At 38.7% G+C, this 18899-nt stretch overlaps 1 protein-coding gene across 13 annotated transcripts in view; it reads left to right on the top strand.

Moving 5' to 3' along the window:
* Mast2 (microtubule associated serine/threonine kinase 2) overlaps positions 1-18899 on the top strand; it is a 115349-nt gene that overhangs the window by 8658 nt on the left and 87792 nt on the right. For 10 of the 13 annotated variants that reach the window (XM_075946945.1, XM_075946944.1, XM_075946954.1 and 7 more), the window contains exons 2-3: positions 6975-7122; positions 12494-12636. In XM_075946945.1, coding sequence (XP_075803060.1) covers positions 6975-7122; positions 12494-12636 — 291 coding nt within the window. The remainder of the gene's footprint in view (positions 1-6974; positions 7123-12493; positions 12637-18899) is intronic. The other 3 variants (XM_075946959.1, XM_075946955.1, XM_075946951.1) reach the window with 1 other exon arrangement.

Here is an 18899-nt window from a genome sequence, read left to right as displayed (position 1 = left end):
ATTATGATCATATTTTGAGTGACAATAACCTTGAGAGAGCAGAACCATCTAACGTGGACGTGGGATCTATGTTTGAGGTAGAGGAACTAGGGTTCTAAACTCTGACGTTTGGTCAGTGTGGAAATAGGCTCACATTTCCGGGCTTCTACAAATTAGATACCTGGAACGAGTGTAAATGCATGTCTGTAGTTCAAGCACTGTAGTGGGCAGGGTGGGAGGTGGAAATATAATCATCCAGAAGCTCATCTGTCTAGCTTGAAGTATGAAGTTCAGCAGAAAACAGTTAAGAGAGACCCTGCCTTAAAGAGGTGGATCTCTGTGAGTTCTAGGCCAGCCTGGTCTTCAAGGGCTAGTTCCAGGACAGGCTCCAAAGCTAAAGAGAAACCCTGTCTCGAAAAAGATAAAATAAAAATAAAAAATAAAAAAGGTCTCTCTCCCTTGAAACCCTTCCTCAAAGAAAAGGAAGGAGAGAACCAATTGTTGAAAGTTTACTCTGGGTGGTGGTGGTGCATGCCTTTAATCCCAGCACTCACGGAGGTAGAGGCAGTAAGATCTCTAAGTTTTAGGGCAGCCTGGTCTGCAGAGTGAATTCCAGGACAGCCAGAGATACACAAAGAAACCTTGTCTCAAAAAATAAAAATGCAAAACAAAAGAAGAAAACCAGCCACAAAAAAATTTATGTTGTGCTCCATAGATGCATTGTGGCAAAAGTGCAAAAGTGTACCACACCTGATGGAGGCTTTAATATGTACATTTTTTTCCCTCCAGGGAAATGTACAGATTTCTTTTTTTTTTTTTTTTTTTGGTTTTTCGAGACAGGGTTTCTCTGTGGTTTTGGAGCCTGTCCTGGAACTAGCCCTTGTAGACCAGGCTGGTCTCGAACTCACAGAGATCCGCCTGCCTCTGCCTCCCGAGTGCTGGGATTAAAGGCGTACGCCACCACCGCCCGGCTACAGATTTCTTTATTAAGAAACTATTTTAGCGGGGCTGGAGAGATGGCTCAGAGGTTAAGAGCATTGCTTGCTCTTCCAAAGGTCCTGAGTTCAATTCCCAGCAACCACATGGTGGCTCATAACCATCTGTAATGGGATCTGGTGCCCTCTTCTGGCCTGCAGGCATACACACAGACAGAATATTGTATACGTAATAAATAAATAAATAAATATTTTTTTTTAAAAAAAAGAAACTATTTTAGGCCCGGTGGTGGGGGTGCACACCTTTAATCCCAACATTCGGGAGGCATAGACAGGAGAACCTCTGAGTTTGAGTCCAGCCTGATCTACATAGTGAGTTCCAGGACAGCCAGGCATAAACAGAGAAAGCTTGTCTTAAAACACCCCCACCCTCTCAGAAAAAGAAAAGAAAATGAAATTGTCTTAGAATGGAATATGTCTCCCTTGGTTTGAGAAAGTAATTAAGATCAAAGCTCTAGAGGCCCTCATTTCTAAATTCTGAGGTATTCTCTCAGCTGTGACAACTATAGTATTAGCTCGCCTTACTTAGGGAGAAATCGAGCTGTTGCAAAATCCTTTAATACTTAATTGAGTGGAGATTAATTCACTACATAGTATCTCTGCCTGTGTTTTACCAATGTAGAGCTACTTTCTAGTAGTTAGGCTTTCTGTTAGGTATTTAGGAATGATTTATGAAGCAGAGCATTTAGATATAGTTGGTTAATAGTTTTTAAAGTTATTTCAAAGGAATGTTAATGTGATTTTGTTTAGGTAAACCTGGGATATTTAGTTACTGCCTTTGACTAGTAAAAGAAAGGGACATTGTTATTCTAGCTCAGGCTTCAGCCTTTATATTAGTTAGGAAACACTGGTTGCTGTAACAGATACATTCAGAATGACCTAGACTAATACACACTTTTCCATTCTCTGTCCAGGTTCTTGCAGAGGTCAGTTGAGGAAACTGGATGATGGCCAGCATAGTCACTTTCAGTTGTCTGTTACTTGCAGACTCAGTTATATCCAGGCTTTTGTGTAACTGCTAGAGGGCTGAGAACATGTAGATGCTTAGGAGGAAGGAAAGTCATATTTTCTCAACTTCTAGCTATTTCTCTGCTGTGGATCTCCATCTTTGGCATAGTTGGTAGAGTTTTAGTTTCTGTTTATTCCTTCAGTGCCTACAGACTTTTGAGTCACAACAACTTTGAATACAAGAAAAGGCCTTGCTCCCCAAGCCTGATAGAAAATCTGAAAAAACTTGTTTCCCTTTAGCTTTTGGTACAGCAGATCTTGTCTACTTCTACACTCAAGAGGCCTTAATTATAATCTTTTGTTAGAGTGTGATACTATTCACTTAACACAGTGCTAATGAATTAGCTTATAGAGTTACAGGCGGTCGTGAGCTGATATTGGTGCTTTGAACCAAACTCAGATCCTCTGTAAAAACAGTATAACCTCTGAGTCCTCTTTCTAGCCCTGTCCTGGTACTCCCTCTGTAGGCTAGGCTGGCCTTGAACTAATCTGCCTTGGGGGGTGGGATTGTTTTAAAAAACTGTAAACTAGCCACAGATTGTCTTTCTTAGTTATTTTCAGGAAATTTAGCAGCAGTTTTGTTCACAGTGTTTCTTAATTAAATTTATTTTTCTTTTAGATTTGGGCATGATTGTACAAACATTTAATCCTCAGCTCTGAGAGGCAGAGACAGGCAGATTTCTGAATTTGAGGTCAGCCTGGCCTACCAAAAGAGTTCCAGGACAGCCAGGGCTACACAAAGAAATCCTGTTTCAAAACAAACAAACAAATAAATAAATAAAAATAAAAAACAAATGTTTTATATGTATGGGAATTTGCTTGCATGTATTTCTGTGCACCACAAGTGTGCCTGATGATTGAATCGCTAAGTGCGTGTCTGGAATCTAACCCAAGTTCTCTAGGAGAGCAGCTAGTGCTATTAATTGCTGAGCCATCTAGACAAGTACTACCACTGAGTTATCTTTCTAGTCCTTGCCCATGCTATTTTACTCTCATGGTGATGCATTAAAAAAGCTTCAAATAAATGAAAATAGTTATCAGAAACATATATGACACAATTACTGCAAATCAATGTATTTAGTAAAAACAAAGTAGAAAAGTCTTATGTGTCTCTGAGAGATCAGAAGAACCAGACAAAGTAAGATAAGAGTTGTAGCTTGTTATACTCACTTGAGTCTGTCTCCATTATAGAGCTAATTAAAGAGAAGAAGATGCCTTTACACCACAGCTGGCTTCCTAGGTATTTTTAACATCTTTTAACCTACAAGAAATTTAAAAATCTCTTGGGGCTGGAGAGATGGCTCAGTGGTTAAGAGCACTGGCTGCTCTTCCAGAAAACCTGGGAGGCTTTCTGGAAGCAACCACATGGAGGCTCACAACTGTCTGTAACTCTGGTTCCAGGGGCTCCAGTATCCCCCCCCCCCCGCATACATACATACATACATACATACATACATACATACATACATACATACATAAAAGCAATACATCAGTGTGCACAAAATAGAAATAAGGTATAAAAAAAACTAACCAAAAGACTATTTTTGTAAATTACCAGCTTCATGATTTTTTAGATGCTTTTGAATTAAAGTCGATTGCCTAGGTGTGATAACTAATAACAGCAGAAATAAAAATCTGTAACTGGGAGGTAATGCTTTCATTTCCCTGTAGTCCAGTCCCGAGTAATCACACAGAAACCTATACTAATTAGAAACTGTTTGGCCTATTAACTCAGGCTATTATTACCTAGCTCTTACAACTTAATTAACCAATGTCTGTTATTTTATATTTTACCACAAGGCTCGTGACTTGTTACCTCACATCTTGCTTCCTAATTTTTACTAGTTTTTTATTAGTTACGTGTATTTCCTCGTGGCTGTCACTTACTGGTAATGTTATGGCATCTTACCTCTTCAGTAGCTTCATGGTGTCACCCTGACTCTGCTTTCTTTTTCCCTGTATCTTTGTTTGGTCTTCCTGTGTGGCTCTATTTTGCCTGGCTAGCTTCTTTATTAACCAATGGTAGTAAGACATTCACAGAATACAGAAAAGGGTTTCCCACATGAAAAACTCCAAAAAACCCAATTCAGGAATATCAGTGTTTCCCAGATTATCCTGTTGTTTTTTTTTCTCAAATATTTACAACTCAAATCAATATAGGAAATCAGCTGGTTTACCAACTGGCATATTTTTTCCCCAATAATTTTCTCTTCTTCTGTTTTATACTTAAGAAGGTTGTTAGCTTTTCTATACTGACTTGAGATCTCTGTGTTGGGTTAAAAATTTATGTGCTGCCTTTTAGAATATCTCTCATTTCTTGATCCCTAGGGTTGCTTCCTACTACTGAAACTTGGGCTTGTCCTGCACAATTCTGGGAACGTGAGAAGGCTCAAGACACTACGTTAATTAACCCTATGTGTATCTTTTTGGCTCAGCCAATAAAGTTTCTCCCATCCCTTGAATAGTGGGATATGTTTTGTTTTTGATGTGAGGCAATTACACCTTATGGAGGTGTTTCCCCCTTGTTACCTTCTCCCTGTTGGGATCAATGGGGCAGTGTCTCTTCAGCATCCTTATAATCAGGTACTCAACTCCTCAACCAAGAAATATTGTAGTGAGCATAATTTGCAGAAAAATGCAGAATTAGGTGCTAGAGCAGTGGCAGAAGACAAAGATTAGCAGATTAACAAACCAAAAGTTCTGAAAGCAAGCAAATAAGCTTAATGCTCTGAAAACAGATAATCTTAAAATCAGATAACATGCTTGAGCTGCCTCATGAGTAAAGGTACTTGCTGCCATGCTTGATGGTCTGAGTTTGCTTCTTGGGACTCCTATTGTGGAAGGAGAGAACTGAGTCCTGCACGTTTTCCTTTGACCCACACATGTTCACAGTGGCATTGGTGTGCCCCTTCAGGCCTTCATGCAGGTCCTGGGAACTGAACCCAAGTCCTCTGCAAGAGCAGTCACTATTCTTAACTGAAGCATCATTCCATATCCCCAAACCTTCTGTTTTAATGTATTTGGCTTGCTATCATAAAATACCTTAAACCTGTAGACAGAAGTTTCTGTCCTGCCTGTTCTTGCAGCTGTTCAGTCATAAAGAAACACACAGAGGCTTATATTAATTATAAACTGTTTGGGCTATTAGCTCAGGCTTATTATTAACTAGCTCTTACAATTTAACCTATAATTCTTATGTTTAGCTATGTGGCTTGGTACAGTTACTGCATGAGGCGTTCTCATCTTGCTTCCTAAACATCTGGCTGGTGACTGCAACTCTCTCTGCCTTTCTTCTTCCCAGAATTCTTAGTCTGTTCGTCATGCCTATACTTCCTGCCTGACTACTGGCCAATCAGCATTTTATTAGACCAATATGAGTGACAAATCTTTACATTGTATAAGAGCATTATCTCACAGCATAAACAAGTTAACTTACAAACAATATAAGTGCTTTTTGTTTTTTCCAGACAGGGTTTCTCTTTGTAACAGACTGGATGTTCAGAAACTCACTTTTTAGACCAGGCTGACATTGAACTCACTGAACTTCTCCTGTCTCTGCCTCCCTAGTGCTGGAATTAAAGGCATGTGCCACCTCTGCCTGGCTAATATAAATAAATTTTTAACAATTCTGGAGCCTGGGGTGTCTGAGCTCAAAGTGCTGGCTGATTTGTCTTACAAGGGCACTTATTGCTATGTATCTCATGATGAGAAGTGGTGATGAGAGAGAATAGAAAGAAATACTTAAACAGAATTGCGCTCATTATATCAAAATGTCCTAAATCATCTTCTGATCTGATTCTTTCATTGTTTCCTTTGGCATTTCATAGTTAATATTTCATGTCCTCAAATAGCACAGTAAGTTATATATAAGAAATATATTTCTGGGCCTGGAGTGGTGGCTCAGAGATTAAGAGCACTGGCTGCTCTTCCAGAGGTTCCCAGCGGTCACATGATGGCTCACAACCATCTATAATGAGATCTGGCTCCCTCTTCTGGCCTGTAGGCATACATCCAGACAGAATGCTGTATAAATAATAAATAAATCTTAAAAAAAAAAAGAAATGTTTCTGATGCAGCTTTATCACTCCTGGGTATTTACCTAAAATATTTCAAGTTAATCTATCAGAGGTATTTGTACATCAGTGTTTATTACAGTACTTTTTGGGCTAGCAAGAGGGATCTGCAAGTAAAGATACTGCTGCCAAGCCCAACGACCAAGCTCTAATTTAATTTCCACATAATGGAAAGAGAAAATGGATTCCTGAAAGTTGTCTTCTGACCTCTATACTTGTACTGTGCCATATGCATATCCCCTCTAGTAACTGAATAAATGTTTTTAAAAAAATGTTCCTTTTTTTTTTTTTTTTTTTTGAGACAGGGCTTCTCTGTATAGCATTGGGTGTCCTGGAATGCAGTTTGCATACCAGGTTGGTCTCATACTCAAAGATATCTGCCTGCCTTCGTCTCCCAAGTGCTGAAAATTGCTATTTTATATGCATGGATATTTTGCCTAAATGTATAACTGTGTACCATGTGTTTGTGGTGACTGTTGAGACCAGAAGAGGATATCTTTGGGACTGGAGTTAGAGATGGTTGTAAAATGCCTTTTGGAGGGGGTTGAAGAGATGGCTCAGTGGTTAAGAGCTCTGGCTGCTCTTCCAAAGGTCCTGAGTTCAATTCCCAGCAACCACATGGTGGCTCACAACCATCTGTAATGAGATTTGAATGCCCTCTTCTGGCCTGCAGGGATACATTCAGGCAGAGCTCTGTATACATAATAAATAAAATTTAAAAAAATAAAAAAAAATGCCTTTTGGATTCCTAGAATTAAACCCTTGTCCTCTGGGAGAGCAGCTAATGTTCTCAGCTGATGAGCCTTCTCTCCAGCTCTAATGGTACTTTTTTATTAAAATGAATGTTGTATAGATGTTTAATATAAAGTTGTTTAGAAAAGACACTAAGGTTTCATGTTTACTCCTTTTTTTGTTGAAGGATGTGGTTACTGGACTTAGTCCCCTGCTCTTCAGGAAGCTTAGTAATCCTGACATATTTTCACCTACTGGAAAAACTAAACTCCATCGACAACTTAGTCAGGATGACTGTAAATTACGGAGAGGAAGCCTGGCCAGTTCTCTGTCAGGTAAATACCAGACTTGGTCTTTTAATGGAATGTGGGAAATGCGTGTGTTAGTGTGTAGTAGACAGTGTGCTTAGGGTGCATAGACTGGCTTCAGTCTCCAGCACTGAAAAGGGGGCATGAGGCATAATTGTGGGACTGTGTTGTTAATATTTAACGATACATCAATTGCCTTAGCATCTTGAGAGCCTCTTCTTTTATAGTCTTGTATAGAATGCCGTTATTTCTTTCTACTGTTTTATAGATTCTCTGAATGTTAGCTACCTGAACATCTGTTGACTAACTAGTACTCTTGGCTACTTCAGTATGACTTTTTTCTCATTTTATAACTTGTAGATTCACAGCCTCACTACCCAGTTCCCCACCTCCACCCTTACCCCTACCCCCCAGCTGTGCTGAAAAAATCAGGGCCTTGTATATGCTTTGCCACTGAGCTATAACCCTAGTAAAATCCTGTAATTGCTTAATTGCCTTTCTGCCTCCAAGGAAAAGACATTTATAAAATCCAAGGTACAAAATTATAAAAGAAGTCTTGGTTCAGGTGGAAAATAGTTTAGATACAGTATAATTTTAATCAATCATTAGACTATGAAAAAAAGGTGTATGGCCAGTAGAGGAGATAGGTAGAGAAGAAAATGTCCTGTTGTTCTCCTTTCCCAGTAGTAAACAGTTCTCAATTCTTTTTCTCTCTTTTTTAGTGGTATTCCCCTTGGCTTTACTGCTTTACTGTGCTGTCATTTTCATTGCACTCCTTCTGCTCTTACTTTTTTCATAGAACTCTGCTTATCTTTTAACAACAGGATTATCTTCTGATTGTGGATGAATTGGACTTTAAAAAAAGAACTGATTTGTATATGTGTGTGGTGTATGCCATGGTGTGCATGTGGAGATTAGAGGACAACTTTTAGAAATTAGTTCTCCGCCATGCTGATCTGGAGGTCACTGAGGTTATCAGGCTTTGGCTACAAGTTCCTTTACTTCTTTAGCCATTTCAGTAGCCCTGTAAATAGAGTTTGAATTAAGAATTAAAATGAAAAGCTAGACTGTGGTCGTGTATACTTTTAGTCCTAGTTAGTACTTGGGAGGTAGAAGCAGGTGATGAGGCCAGCCTCGAGTGGCTTTAGCTTTGTCTCTGGTCTTCGGGCAAGATTTATTTATTAAAATACAAATAATATACCACAATAAGTCAAACTTGGGTTCTTTACAAGAGCAGCAAGTTCTCTTAACTTGCCATCTCTTTAGTCCCTTCACTTTGTTATGTTTTGTAGTGCTAAATTGATTACATTCTGTGCGGTAGAGAGTTCTAAGATGTGAACATTAATTGTTTGACCAGTCTACTTGTCGCTTTTTTATTTATTAATTTTTACTTTTTGAGACAGGGTTTCTGTATAGCTCATGCTGTCTTGGAACTTGCTTTGTAGACCAGGCTGACCTCGAACTCAGAGATCCATCTGTCTTTGCCTCTTGAGTGCTGGGATTAAAGCTGTGTGCCACCACCGCTTGGTCTGTCTGTGTCATTTTTGGATAACTTGATTTTAGCCATACATCTTTTGTTTTAAATTTAATTTATTTTTAAATTATTATGTATACAGTGTTCTGCCTGCATGCCAGAAGAGGGTACCAGATCTCATTGTAGATGGGTGTGAGCCACCATGTGGTTGCTGGGAATTGTGCTCAGGACCTTTGGAAAAGCAGTCGGTGCTCTTAACCTCTGAGCCATCTTTCCAGCCTGCCTTACATCTTTTTTTTTTTTTTAGTTATAAACTGATTGGCCCATTAGCTCAAGCTTTTTATTAACTCTTAAAACTTATATTAGCCCATTATTCTTATCTGTGTTAACCACATAACTCAATACTTTATTCAACAAGACAGTCACATCTTGCTTCTTCTGTGGCTGGGCTAGGACTGCCACATTTTTTTTTTTAGATTTATTTATTTCATTTTGAGTGTATTGACTGTTAGCTATGTCTTTGCACAGTGGAGGTCAGAAGAGTGTGTGGGACACACTTGGAATTGAATTTCAAATGTTTGTTATCCACCATATGGCTTTTGGGAATTGAGCTGTGTTGTTAACTGCTGAACCATCTCTCCATTCTCTCAGCCTTGTATTTTGCTTTATGCCTTAGGTGTTTTCTTCTCTCTGTTTCTTTCTCTCTCGTGTGTCTGTGTGTGTTTTCAAGCCAGAGTTTGTGTAGATTTCGCTATACTGGAACTTGCTCTTTAGACCAGTCTAGACTCCAACTTACAGAGATCTACCTGCTTCTGCCTCTGACTGCTGGTATTAAAGGTGTGTGTCACCATAGCCTCAGCTGTGTTTTTTTCTTTTTTTGAGTGTCTCACTTTATATCCTTGGCTGGCCTGGGACTTGCTGTGCAGACCAGGATGGCCTCAGAATTTACGGAGATAGCTGTGTTTGCTTCTGCTTCCCAGGTGTTTGAAATTAAAGGCCTGTGTTACCATGCAAGGTGTTTTCATTTGTCAGTATTGCAGTTACCTAAGATTTTGCTGCTCAAGCTGATACTTTTAGACAGGGCTTCTCTATGTAACAGCTGGAACTCACTCTGTAGACCAGGCTGGCCTCGACCTCACAGAGATCCATCCACCTGCCTCTGCCTCTTGAGTGCTGGGATTAAAAGTGTGCAATGCCATGCTTGGCTAACTGATACTTTTCTTAATGCAGCTTTCTTTATGCTTATGTAGCTTGCATCTTTGTTTTCCTAGTTTTGTTAGTAATATTCCACCTATAGACTTTTAATTTCTCTATTTATTTATTGTTTATGTATTTGTTTATTACTGTTTATTTGTTTATATGTTTGTTTATTTTTTCTGTTGTGGAGTAGGGGACTATGCCATAAGTTAAAGCCAGGGCTTTTTTCATGTTATTTAAATACTGTATCTCCGAGCTATATTTAGCTAGTTCTTGCCATAATCATTTTGTCCCTTTATAGTTAATATCTTTCAGTCTTTGATATTTTATTCACTCTTTCTTTTATGTAGTTCTGAAGGAGAGAGATCAAAACGTGCTCATTCTTGTTTTTTGTGGAGGGGATCTAACTCGGTGTCTTGCTTCTACGTGCTAGCCACTTCAGATGTGAACACTACTCCACCTGTCACTCTACTGTGCTTTACTGAGCAGAACTTTCCATTTATGGGGTGTTACTTATTTCACTGAAGAGCTAGTTTTGTTTGTTCATATTTTCCCTTTCATTTTACGCATATATTTTGGTCAACTTCTTGACAGTTTTTGATGCTTAAATTTCAAGCCTTTAGGGCACCAAAGCTACAGAGAAACCCCGTCTCGAAAAACCAAAAAAAAAAAAAATTTCAAGCCTTTACTGGTGTGTACCCAAATGTTCTTCCCCCCCCTAAATTTGTATAAACCTCTCTCTTGGCTAGGCCTTCCTCCTCTCCCTTGCCTTCCCCCTTTCTTCCCTTCCCCTTCTTTTCCTTCCCTACTTTTCATGGTGAGATAGGATCCCCTTATATGTAACCTAGGATAGATACCCTTTGTATCCAACAGTTTTTAGCCTCCTGAGTGCTAGGATTACAGGCATGAACCACATTGTTTATCTAGCACCCCTCCTTCTCCAGACAGTATCCTCATTTGGACATTTTGAGGAGAATCCTGTTTCTAATGTTAGAGATTGAGTCAAAGCCTCACAGATAACTAAGGAAGCACTCTACCATTGAGTCATGTTCTTAACTTTATTATTATTTTTATTAAAGACTTTAGGAAAACACATTTTAAGAAAAGATGTTTGACAAGAGTCAAGAAAGATAATTAGTTCTTAATATATTTCTTTTAAAAAACTTAGACAGACTAGTTATAAAAAGGTTGAGCATAATGCCGGGTGGTTGGTACACACTTTTAATCCCAGCACTCAGGAGGCAGTGGTGACTAATCTCTGAGTTCAAAGCCAGCCTGGCCTACAGAACAAGTTCCAGTAACCGCCAGGGCTACACAGAGAGACCCTATCTTGGCGGGGGTGGGGGATGGGGTGGGTGGGGAGTGAGTATGAAGCAAGTATCGTGTCAAAATGAAGTCATTCTTTTTAAATTGTGGTTTTGTTTTGTTTGTGATGTTTGTTTTGTACCGGACTTTGCTGTGTAGCTTACATTGTCTTCCAAACTCACTATCAGCCCAGGTTGGCCTCAGACAGTTGTTCTGCCTTCTCATCCTGCGTGCTGGGATTACAGCTATATATGTCATCATGCCAGACACTGTAGTCATTCTTAATCTTTTCTTCTGAACTTTATTTGATTTTACCAGGTTGCTATTCAAATGAATTGGTATCATATTTTGTTTGTAACAAAAACAAGAAAACTTTGAATAAATAAGATTTTGCCAGGTATAGGAAGAGATTTCAAGTGAACTGAACAATCAGGATAAAGCCAATGGAAACTGCAGGACATAGCAGTATAGCTGAATGAGAGAAGATTATGAGGAAGAGGAAATGAGGCCAGAAGATACCTGAATTTTGGAGTTCTTTTTAGAATAATAAAAAATTTGACTTAATTCTTTAAACATTGGTAAGTCATTGGATGTCTTTTAAAGGAAATTAATGATACAATCGCATTGATTTTTGGATAGCAACAATATGAAGGATTTGAAGAAAAGGGGGAAATGAGACTGGTATATCAGCTGCAAAATCATTGCATTTCTGGGTGCTAAGTCTTCATAGGTGACTTTCATTTATTTGCCCTTTCTACTCCCGAAGATGGTTTTCTTTTGATGGCTTGGCACTTACTGTGTATTCCAAGTTGGTCTTGAATTCTTGTCTCTACATTACTGTCTATTTTGAGATATATTTCAGTACAATTAATGTAGTTGGTAAACCTAGACTGAGCACATGGAATCTGGTAAGAACAGTATAGATTCAGTATTTGCCGTTTGAAATTACAAGGCTCAGGCTTTCATTTATTTCTTTTTTCCTTTTGTGTAGCCCTGGCTGTCCTGTAACTCGCTTTGTAAACCAGGCTAGCCTCAAACTCACAGAGATCTGCCTGCTTCTGTGTGTACCATTACCACCCAGCTCAGGCTTGTTTTGAACACTATTTCTGCATCACTCATTGCACTTGAGTAGGGTAGTTAGAAGTACTTAGAAAACTCTTAAGACTGCTAGATTAAGGGTTCAGGTGTGAGGTTAGTGTGGTGGTTGAATGTTACTGAAAACTGAATTTACTCCACTTGCTTCAGTATCCTACTTGCACTTCTCATCAATACATTTAGCTCTTTCAGATTCTAAATGGATAAGGAGGAACCTGTCTTGGTTTGTGTCAAAATTTTTAGTCCACTTGACAAGATTGTATTTGTATTTTTTAATTCATTTAAAAACATAAAATTACATGAATGTTTTTTGCCTTGTGTTTGAAGGTAAGCAGCTGCTCCCTTTGTCCAGCAGTGTACACAGCAGTGTGGGACAGGTAACTTGGCAGTCTACAGGAGAAGCGTCAAACCTGGTTCGAATGAGAAATCAATCCCTTGGACAGTCTGCACCTTCCCTTACTGCTGGTTTGGTAAGTGTTTATTCAGTAAAGATTTGGGGTTCTTCTAGGAATGAATCCTTGATCATCATTTATCACATTGTTATGTGTTCTGTTTTCATTTTTAGGATTTTACTAACTTTTCCAAATGAATAAGATTGAATTTTTATTAAATAAACTCTGATCTCTTTCTTACTTTGTAACTTGTACTGATTACTTATTATCAAGAAAATAATTGAGTATGATTATAACTTTTGGTTTTTGAAGATACTGTTTCTCTGTGTAACCCTTAACTCCGCCTGTAGATCAGATTGGCCCTAAACTCAGAGAAATGTTGCTATGCTCGTTTGTAATTTGGAGGATGCCTGAATAGAGATACTAATTCAGGCCTATGTGACAGAGCTAGTATAAAGAACAGGAAGACATGACTGCAGGCATAGGTAGAAGTGGACGTGACTAAAAGCCATTTACCTGGTTACCTAGGAAACAGAATGCTAATGAATTTTCTCCTCAGTTTATGTTTTGATATATAACGCTGTTTGGAGAATAAACGAGAGGAATATTTTCAGGATGTGAACTCAGGATTTCATGAGGGATCACTGAGAATCTCCCTCTTGATAAAGCCATGTGAGTTGTATCTTTATTCCTGCGCTTCCACCCTGGTCCAGAGAGATAACCCATGGTCCAGGCTGCCACTGGACCACGACATAATGGCACCCAATGTGGAGCTGATCTGCGAACCCTAAAAAACACGGAAGAAGTGACCAGACATATGGAAGAGAATGTGAGGAACCTGTGAGAGAAAATTGCACCACAGATGGATACATGGGTAGGAGCTCTCAAAAACAAAGAATAAAATTTAAAAAAGTGTAGAGAAACAGGACAAAATTTAAATTGGGAGTAAAACTTTGTAAATAATAAGTTATATGGGATAAAAAAAGGTTATTCAGTTATATATGTTGATAGCTAAAGGAAGTTAGATGGAGCAAAAACAAAGACAGATATTTAGAGTCTGTAAACTTGATAGTTGCAGAAATGAAACTTTTATCGCTTGCTAAACGGGTAAAAATGAAGGGAATATGGCTTTTGGCCCAAGAATCACCTAGGTTACTGCTGAGATTGAGGTGCCACGTGCAGGCGCAGTAGCCAGTTAAATCTAACCCATTTGTGGCTAGAAGTCAAGCAAGAGTAAGTTTAGAGAACAAATTTTAACTCCACTCAGTCAGTACCCCAGAGTCAGCTAGTAGAAAAAGGGGAGGATTCAGGATTCTCTTAATTTTATGATTACAAGTTAAAATTAAAAAAAAAAAAGATAGTTAAAAGTTGGCACAGCTATGCCCACCAGATCTTGTGATGGCAGGCTGGGAGACAGAGGGAACCTGTGTCCTACCCCCTGCCATGTGGTGGCCTGGCTTCAGCTAAAAGCTAAAAGGCAGGTTTAAAAAGAGGTAGCCTCAAAAAAACTACAGCTTCAGGACAATTAAAAATAAACAAGCAGGTTAAATATTCTTCTTTTTCATTTCACAGTTTTGCTTCTTTGTAAAAAATCTGCTGTTTGTAGGCATGTGGATTCATATCCAAGGTGGATTGATATCAGTTCCTTTGATCTTCATATCCGTTTTTAATCTATTTGCAGTACTGTGGCTCTGTAGTGAAGTTTTAAAGTCAGAGATTGTGATGCATTCAGAAGTACTTGATTGTACAGAATTTTAAGATTGTTTAGGCTGTCTACTCTCTCCATATCTACTCAATATAGTTCTTAAGGTACTAGCTAGAGCAATAAGACACCAAAGGGAGATCAAGGGGATACAAATTGGAAAAGAAGAAGTCAAACTCTCACTGTTTGCTGATGACCTGATAATTTACATAAGTGATCCTAAAAATTCTACCAAGGAATTTCTACAACTCATAAACACTTTCAGCAATGTAGCTGGATACAAGATTAACTCAAAAAATCAGTCGCCCTCCTGTACACAGATGATAAAAGGGCTGGGGAAGAAATCAGAGAATCAACACCCTTCACAATAGCCACAAATAGCATAAAATATCTCAGAGTAACTCTAACCAAACAAGTGGAAGACTTGTATGACAAGAACTTTAAATCTTTGAAGAAGGAAATCAAAGAAGACACCAGAAAGTGGAACGATATCCCATGCTCTTAGGTAGACAGAATTAGTATAGTAAAAATGGCAATCTTACAAAACCAGTCTACAGATTCAACACAATGCCCAGCAGAATTCTTCAAAGACCTCGAAAGAATGGTACTCAACTTCATTTTGAAAAGCAAAAAACCCAGGATAGCCAAAACAATCCTGTACAATAAAAGAAGTTCTGGAGGCATCACAATTCCTGACTTCAAACTTTACTACAGAGCTACAGTACTGAAAACAGCCTGGTATTGGCATAAAAACAGACAGGAGGACCAGTGGAACTGAATAGAAGACCCGGATATCAATCCACACATCTTCAAACTCCTGATCTTTGTTTGATAAAGAAGCAAAAAATATCAAATGGAAAAAAAGAAAGCATATTTAACAAGTGGTGCTGGCATAACTGGATATCAACATGTAGAAGAATGAAAATAGACCCAGATTTATCACCATGCACAAAACTCATGTCCAAATGGATCAAAGACCTCAACATAAAGCCAGCCATACTGAACTTTATAGAAGGAAAAGTGGGAAGTGCACTTGAACCACTTCCTAAATATAACCCCAATAGCACAGACACTGAGAGAAACAATTAATAAATGGGAGCTCCTGAAACTGAAAAGCTTCTGTAAAGCAAAGGAGTTCACAGAGAGCCACCTGCCTCTGCCTTCTAGAAGCTGGGATTATGGTCTTGCCCATCTATTTCTACTTCTTAATTTTTTTATCGAGATAGGGTTTCTCTGTAGCTTTGGAGCATTTCCTGGAACTAGCTCTTGTAGCCCAGGCTGGCCTCGAACTCACAGAGATCCGCCTGCCTCTGCCTCCCAAGTGCTGAGATTAAAGGCTTGTGGCACAACCACCCGGCTCTGTTTCTTTTTTTTAAAGCGTGTTTTTTAAATCTTTTTTCTTTTGTCTCCCTAGCTTACATATATTTTAAACACACTGTAAATAGTTTAGTTTTTTGTTTTGTTTTTTTCTTTTCTTTTTTTTTTTTGGCCTGAATCTGTCCTTATTGCATACCTCTATCTTTTTCTGAATCTTAAATCTGCTAAAAAACATGGGTAGGATTAAAACTGCAGCTTTGGCGGCTCCATCCCACTCCTTAGCATCCTGAGAGTCTAGGTTCATTGCAGAAGAACTGGTGGGAGATACACTTATAGACCCAACTCTATGGAGTTTCAGGGTCCATTCCTCCACCAATAGCCTGCCATTGGCTGCTTATAAACACACCATGTAAGTGTTTGGTGGCAGAGCCTCTTAACTGCAAGATTTTTGCTGCTAATGCTGAGTCAAGAAACCTCTCTTAGCCGGGCGGTGGTGGCGCATGCCTTTAATCCCAGCACTCGGGAGGCAGAGGCAGGCGGATCTCTGTGAGTTCGAGACCAGCCTGGTCTACAAGAGCTAGTTCCAGGACAGGAACCAAAACCACAGAGAAACCCTGTCTCGAAAAACCAAAAAACCAACCAAACAAACAAAGAAACCTCTCTTAAAGGAGCCACGACTCTGCTTGCCTTTAGCAAACTGAGTCCACCTGAAATAATGTTACTATCAAGAAGCTGTGCTTGACTCTGTTGTTTTCTGTCTAGAATCCCTTTTTTGTTTTTTTAAAGCTTTCTCAGGCTTTATGTGGAAATTCTTGCCAAACGTTTGGCCGCCCTTAATGTAAACGGAGTCTGGGCTTATCTTTCAAGGCTGCCCAGACCCAAATAATCACACAAAAACCATTAATTACAACACTGCTTGGCTGATGGTTCAGACTTATTCCTAACTAGCTCTTGCATTTTAAATTAGCCCATTTCTATTAGTCTATATATCTCCATGAGACTGTGGTTTACCAGTAACATTATGTCATCTTTCTCCTTCGCCATTTGCATGATGTCTCTCTAACTCTGCCTTCTTTCTCCCTGCATTCAGTTTAGTTTTTTCTGCCTATCTATATTCTTCCCTGCCATAGGCCAGAGAAGCTTTTTTATTAACCAATGATAATAAAACATTCATAACATACATCGGGGAATTCCACATTCTCAGAAACAGCAGTCAGCTCTTTCTGCCAGTATACATCTTTTTTTGGAAGTCACTTGCTTGTACTTCCTTATTCAATTAATGTTATTTTCTTCGTGGGTCTCTTGAGGGAGTTGAAGATTAGATAGTTACAGTTATAGATACAGTTATAATATACGGCTACCAGATACAGAAAGAAAGTTATGATCGAAAGTAAATTAGGTACAAGACTTTGGATTCACCAAGATATAGGATAGATATGGAGTATTTTCTCTTAATTTGTCAAATACAGATGGGCCAGACATTGTTAATATATTCATTGCCTGTTTATATTATATATTATTAATATATTTACTGTCTGTATATATTATATATAGTTATTACAATTATTGTATATTGTTTTTTATATTACTTATAGTCATCTTTTTTATTTTAGACCAAAAGGGGAAATGTAGCGGTATTTCAATTGTGTTAAATAAAGCTTGCTTGAGGATCAGAAAAGTAAAACAGCCCCGCTGGCCAGCCTTACAGACCAGAAAGCAATAACACACATCTTTAAACCCAATAGCCAAACTAGTTTGCCATAGTAATCAGGTGCATGCCTTTAATCCCAAAACTAGAGAAGATTATCAAACAGGAGGAGACAGATCTCAGACACAGTCTCATTTGGAGATTCCTGGAGGTAGGATCACCGTTTTTTGAATGAGGTAGAGGTAAGACCCAGTGACTGGCTGCTTTGCTTTTCTGACCTTCAGGTTGAACCCCAATCTGTCTCTGGGCTTTTATTAATTGTGCTGCAAGGTATTATATTTGTTTTTCTTCATCTGAGTTAACTTACTCAATATGACTTTTCCTAGATCTATCCATTTGTCTGCAGATTTCAAGTTGCCATTATTTTTTTACCGCTGAGTAGTACTTTATTGTGCAAATGTACCACATTTCCTTTATTCATTCTTTGGGTGAGGGTCATCTCGATTGTTTCTAATTACAAATACAAATTATTACAAATAATGCTGCTATGAACATAGTTGAGCACTGTTGATGTCATCCTTGCTTAGGCAGAAATGTTGATAATACTTCATGGGCTTAGCTTTTCTGACATTTCTAGGAGACAGAATCTCACAGCAAACTTGTTTTTTTCACAGTCTTTTTACCTGCTCTTAAGCAATAATGCTTGATCTTTAGATGTAGGAGTTATATTGTAGATATAGTAGTTGGAGCTGGGTACTACACAGTTATTTGCCCTCTGTAGTTTTGATCAGTTCTAGTTTCTTTAATGGGCTCCTTCTGTTGTAGGGAGATATGAGTTACTGTGTTCTATAAAATCATGATAATTGTTAAGATTTCAGTGTTTTTTTAACTAGTAATCATTGTCATTCTGTTTTCTTTTTTTCTTCCTTCCTTTCTTCCTTTTTTTAATTTTTTGAGACAGGGTTTCTCTGTGTAGGCCTGGCTGTCCTGGAACTTGCTCTGTAGACCAACCTGGTCTCAGACTCAGAGAGATCTGCCTGGCTCTGCCTCCTGAGGGCTGGGATTAAAGACGTGTGGCACCACCACCTGTCTAACTTGAATCTTCTTGTTTTTATTTTTGCCTTCTAGTTCTCTTAGTTATTTTCAACCTCCAATATTCTTGTGCTAGCTGATCATTTTCTTATTTCACAGAACAAATTGCTATGACTTGGAAGCTTTGGCTCCTTTACTGTGAGATTAAAATTGTACTTGTTTAAATATTCCTCCTCTATCTCTGTTCATGCTCTGGATCTTATCGCTTTTACTAAACATGTATTTGTTTGGTTGTGAAGGTAGGAAAGAGTTCAGTGGAAGGGCTGGAGAGATGGCTTATTACTGTCTCTTCTTCCAGAGGACCTGAGTTCTTTTTCCACATCGTGGTTTACAGCTGCCTGTAACTCTGGTTTTAGAGGATCCGTCAATGTCTTCTAGCCTCTTCTACCACCAAGCATGCGGTGTTGTGATATTTCATTTGTATTTTAATAAATAAAGCCTGCCTGAAGATCAGAGAGTAAAACAACTCCACTGGTCAGCCTTACAGACTAGGCAGTGGTGACACACACCTTTAATCCCAGTAGCCACACTAGTTTGCCGTAGAAATGAGGATGTAGTGGTGCACGCTTTTTTTTTTTAAAC

Source organism: Microtus pennsylvanicus, chromosome 13 (genome assembly GCF_037038515.1).
Source record: "Microtus pennsylvanicus isolate mMicPen1 chromosome 13, mMicPen1.hap1, whole genome shotgun sequence".
Lineage (NCBI taxonomy): Eukaryota > Metazoa > Chordata > Mammalia > Rodentia > Cricetidae > Microtus > Microtus pennsylvanicus.
Note: the sequence above shows the minus strand (reverse complement) of the source record. Positions and strands in the feature narration are given on the sequence as shown.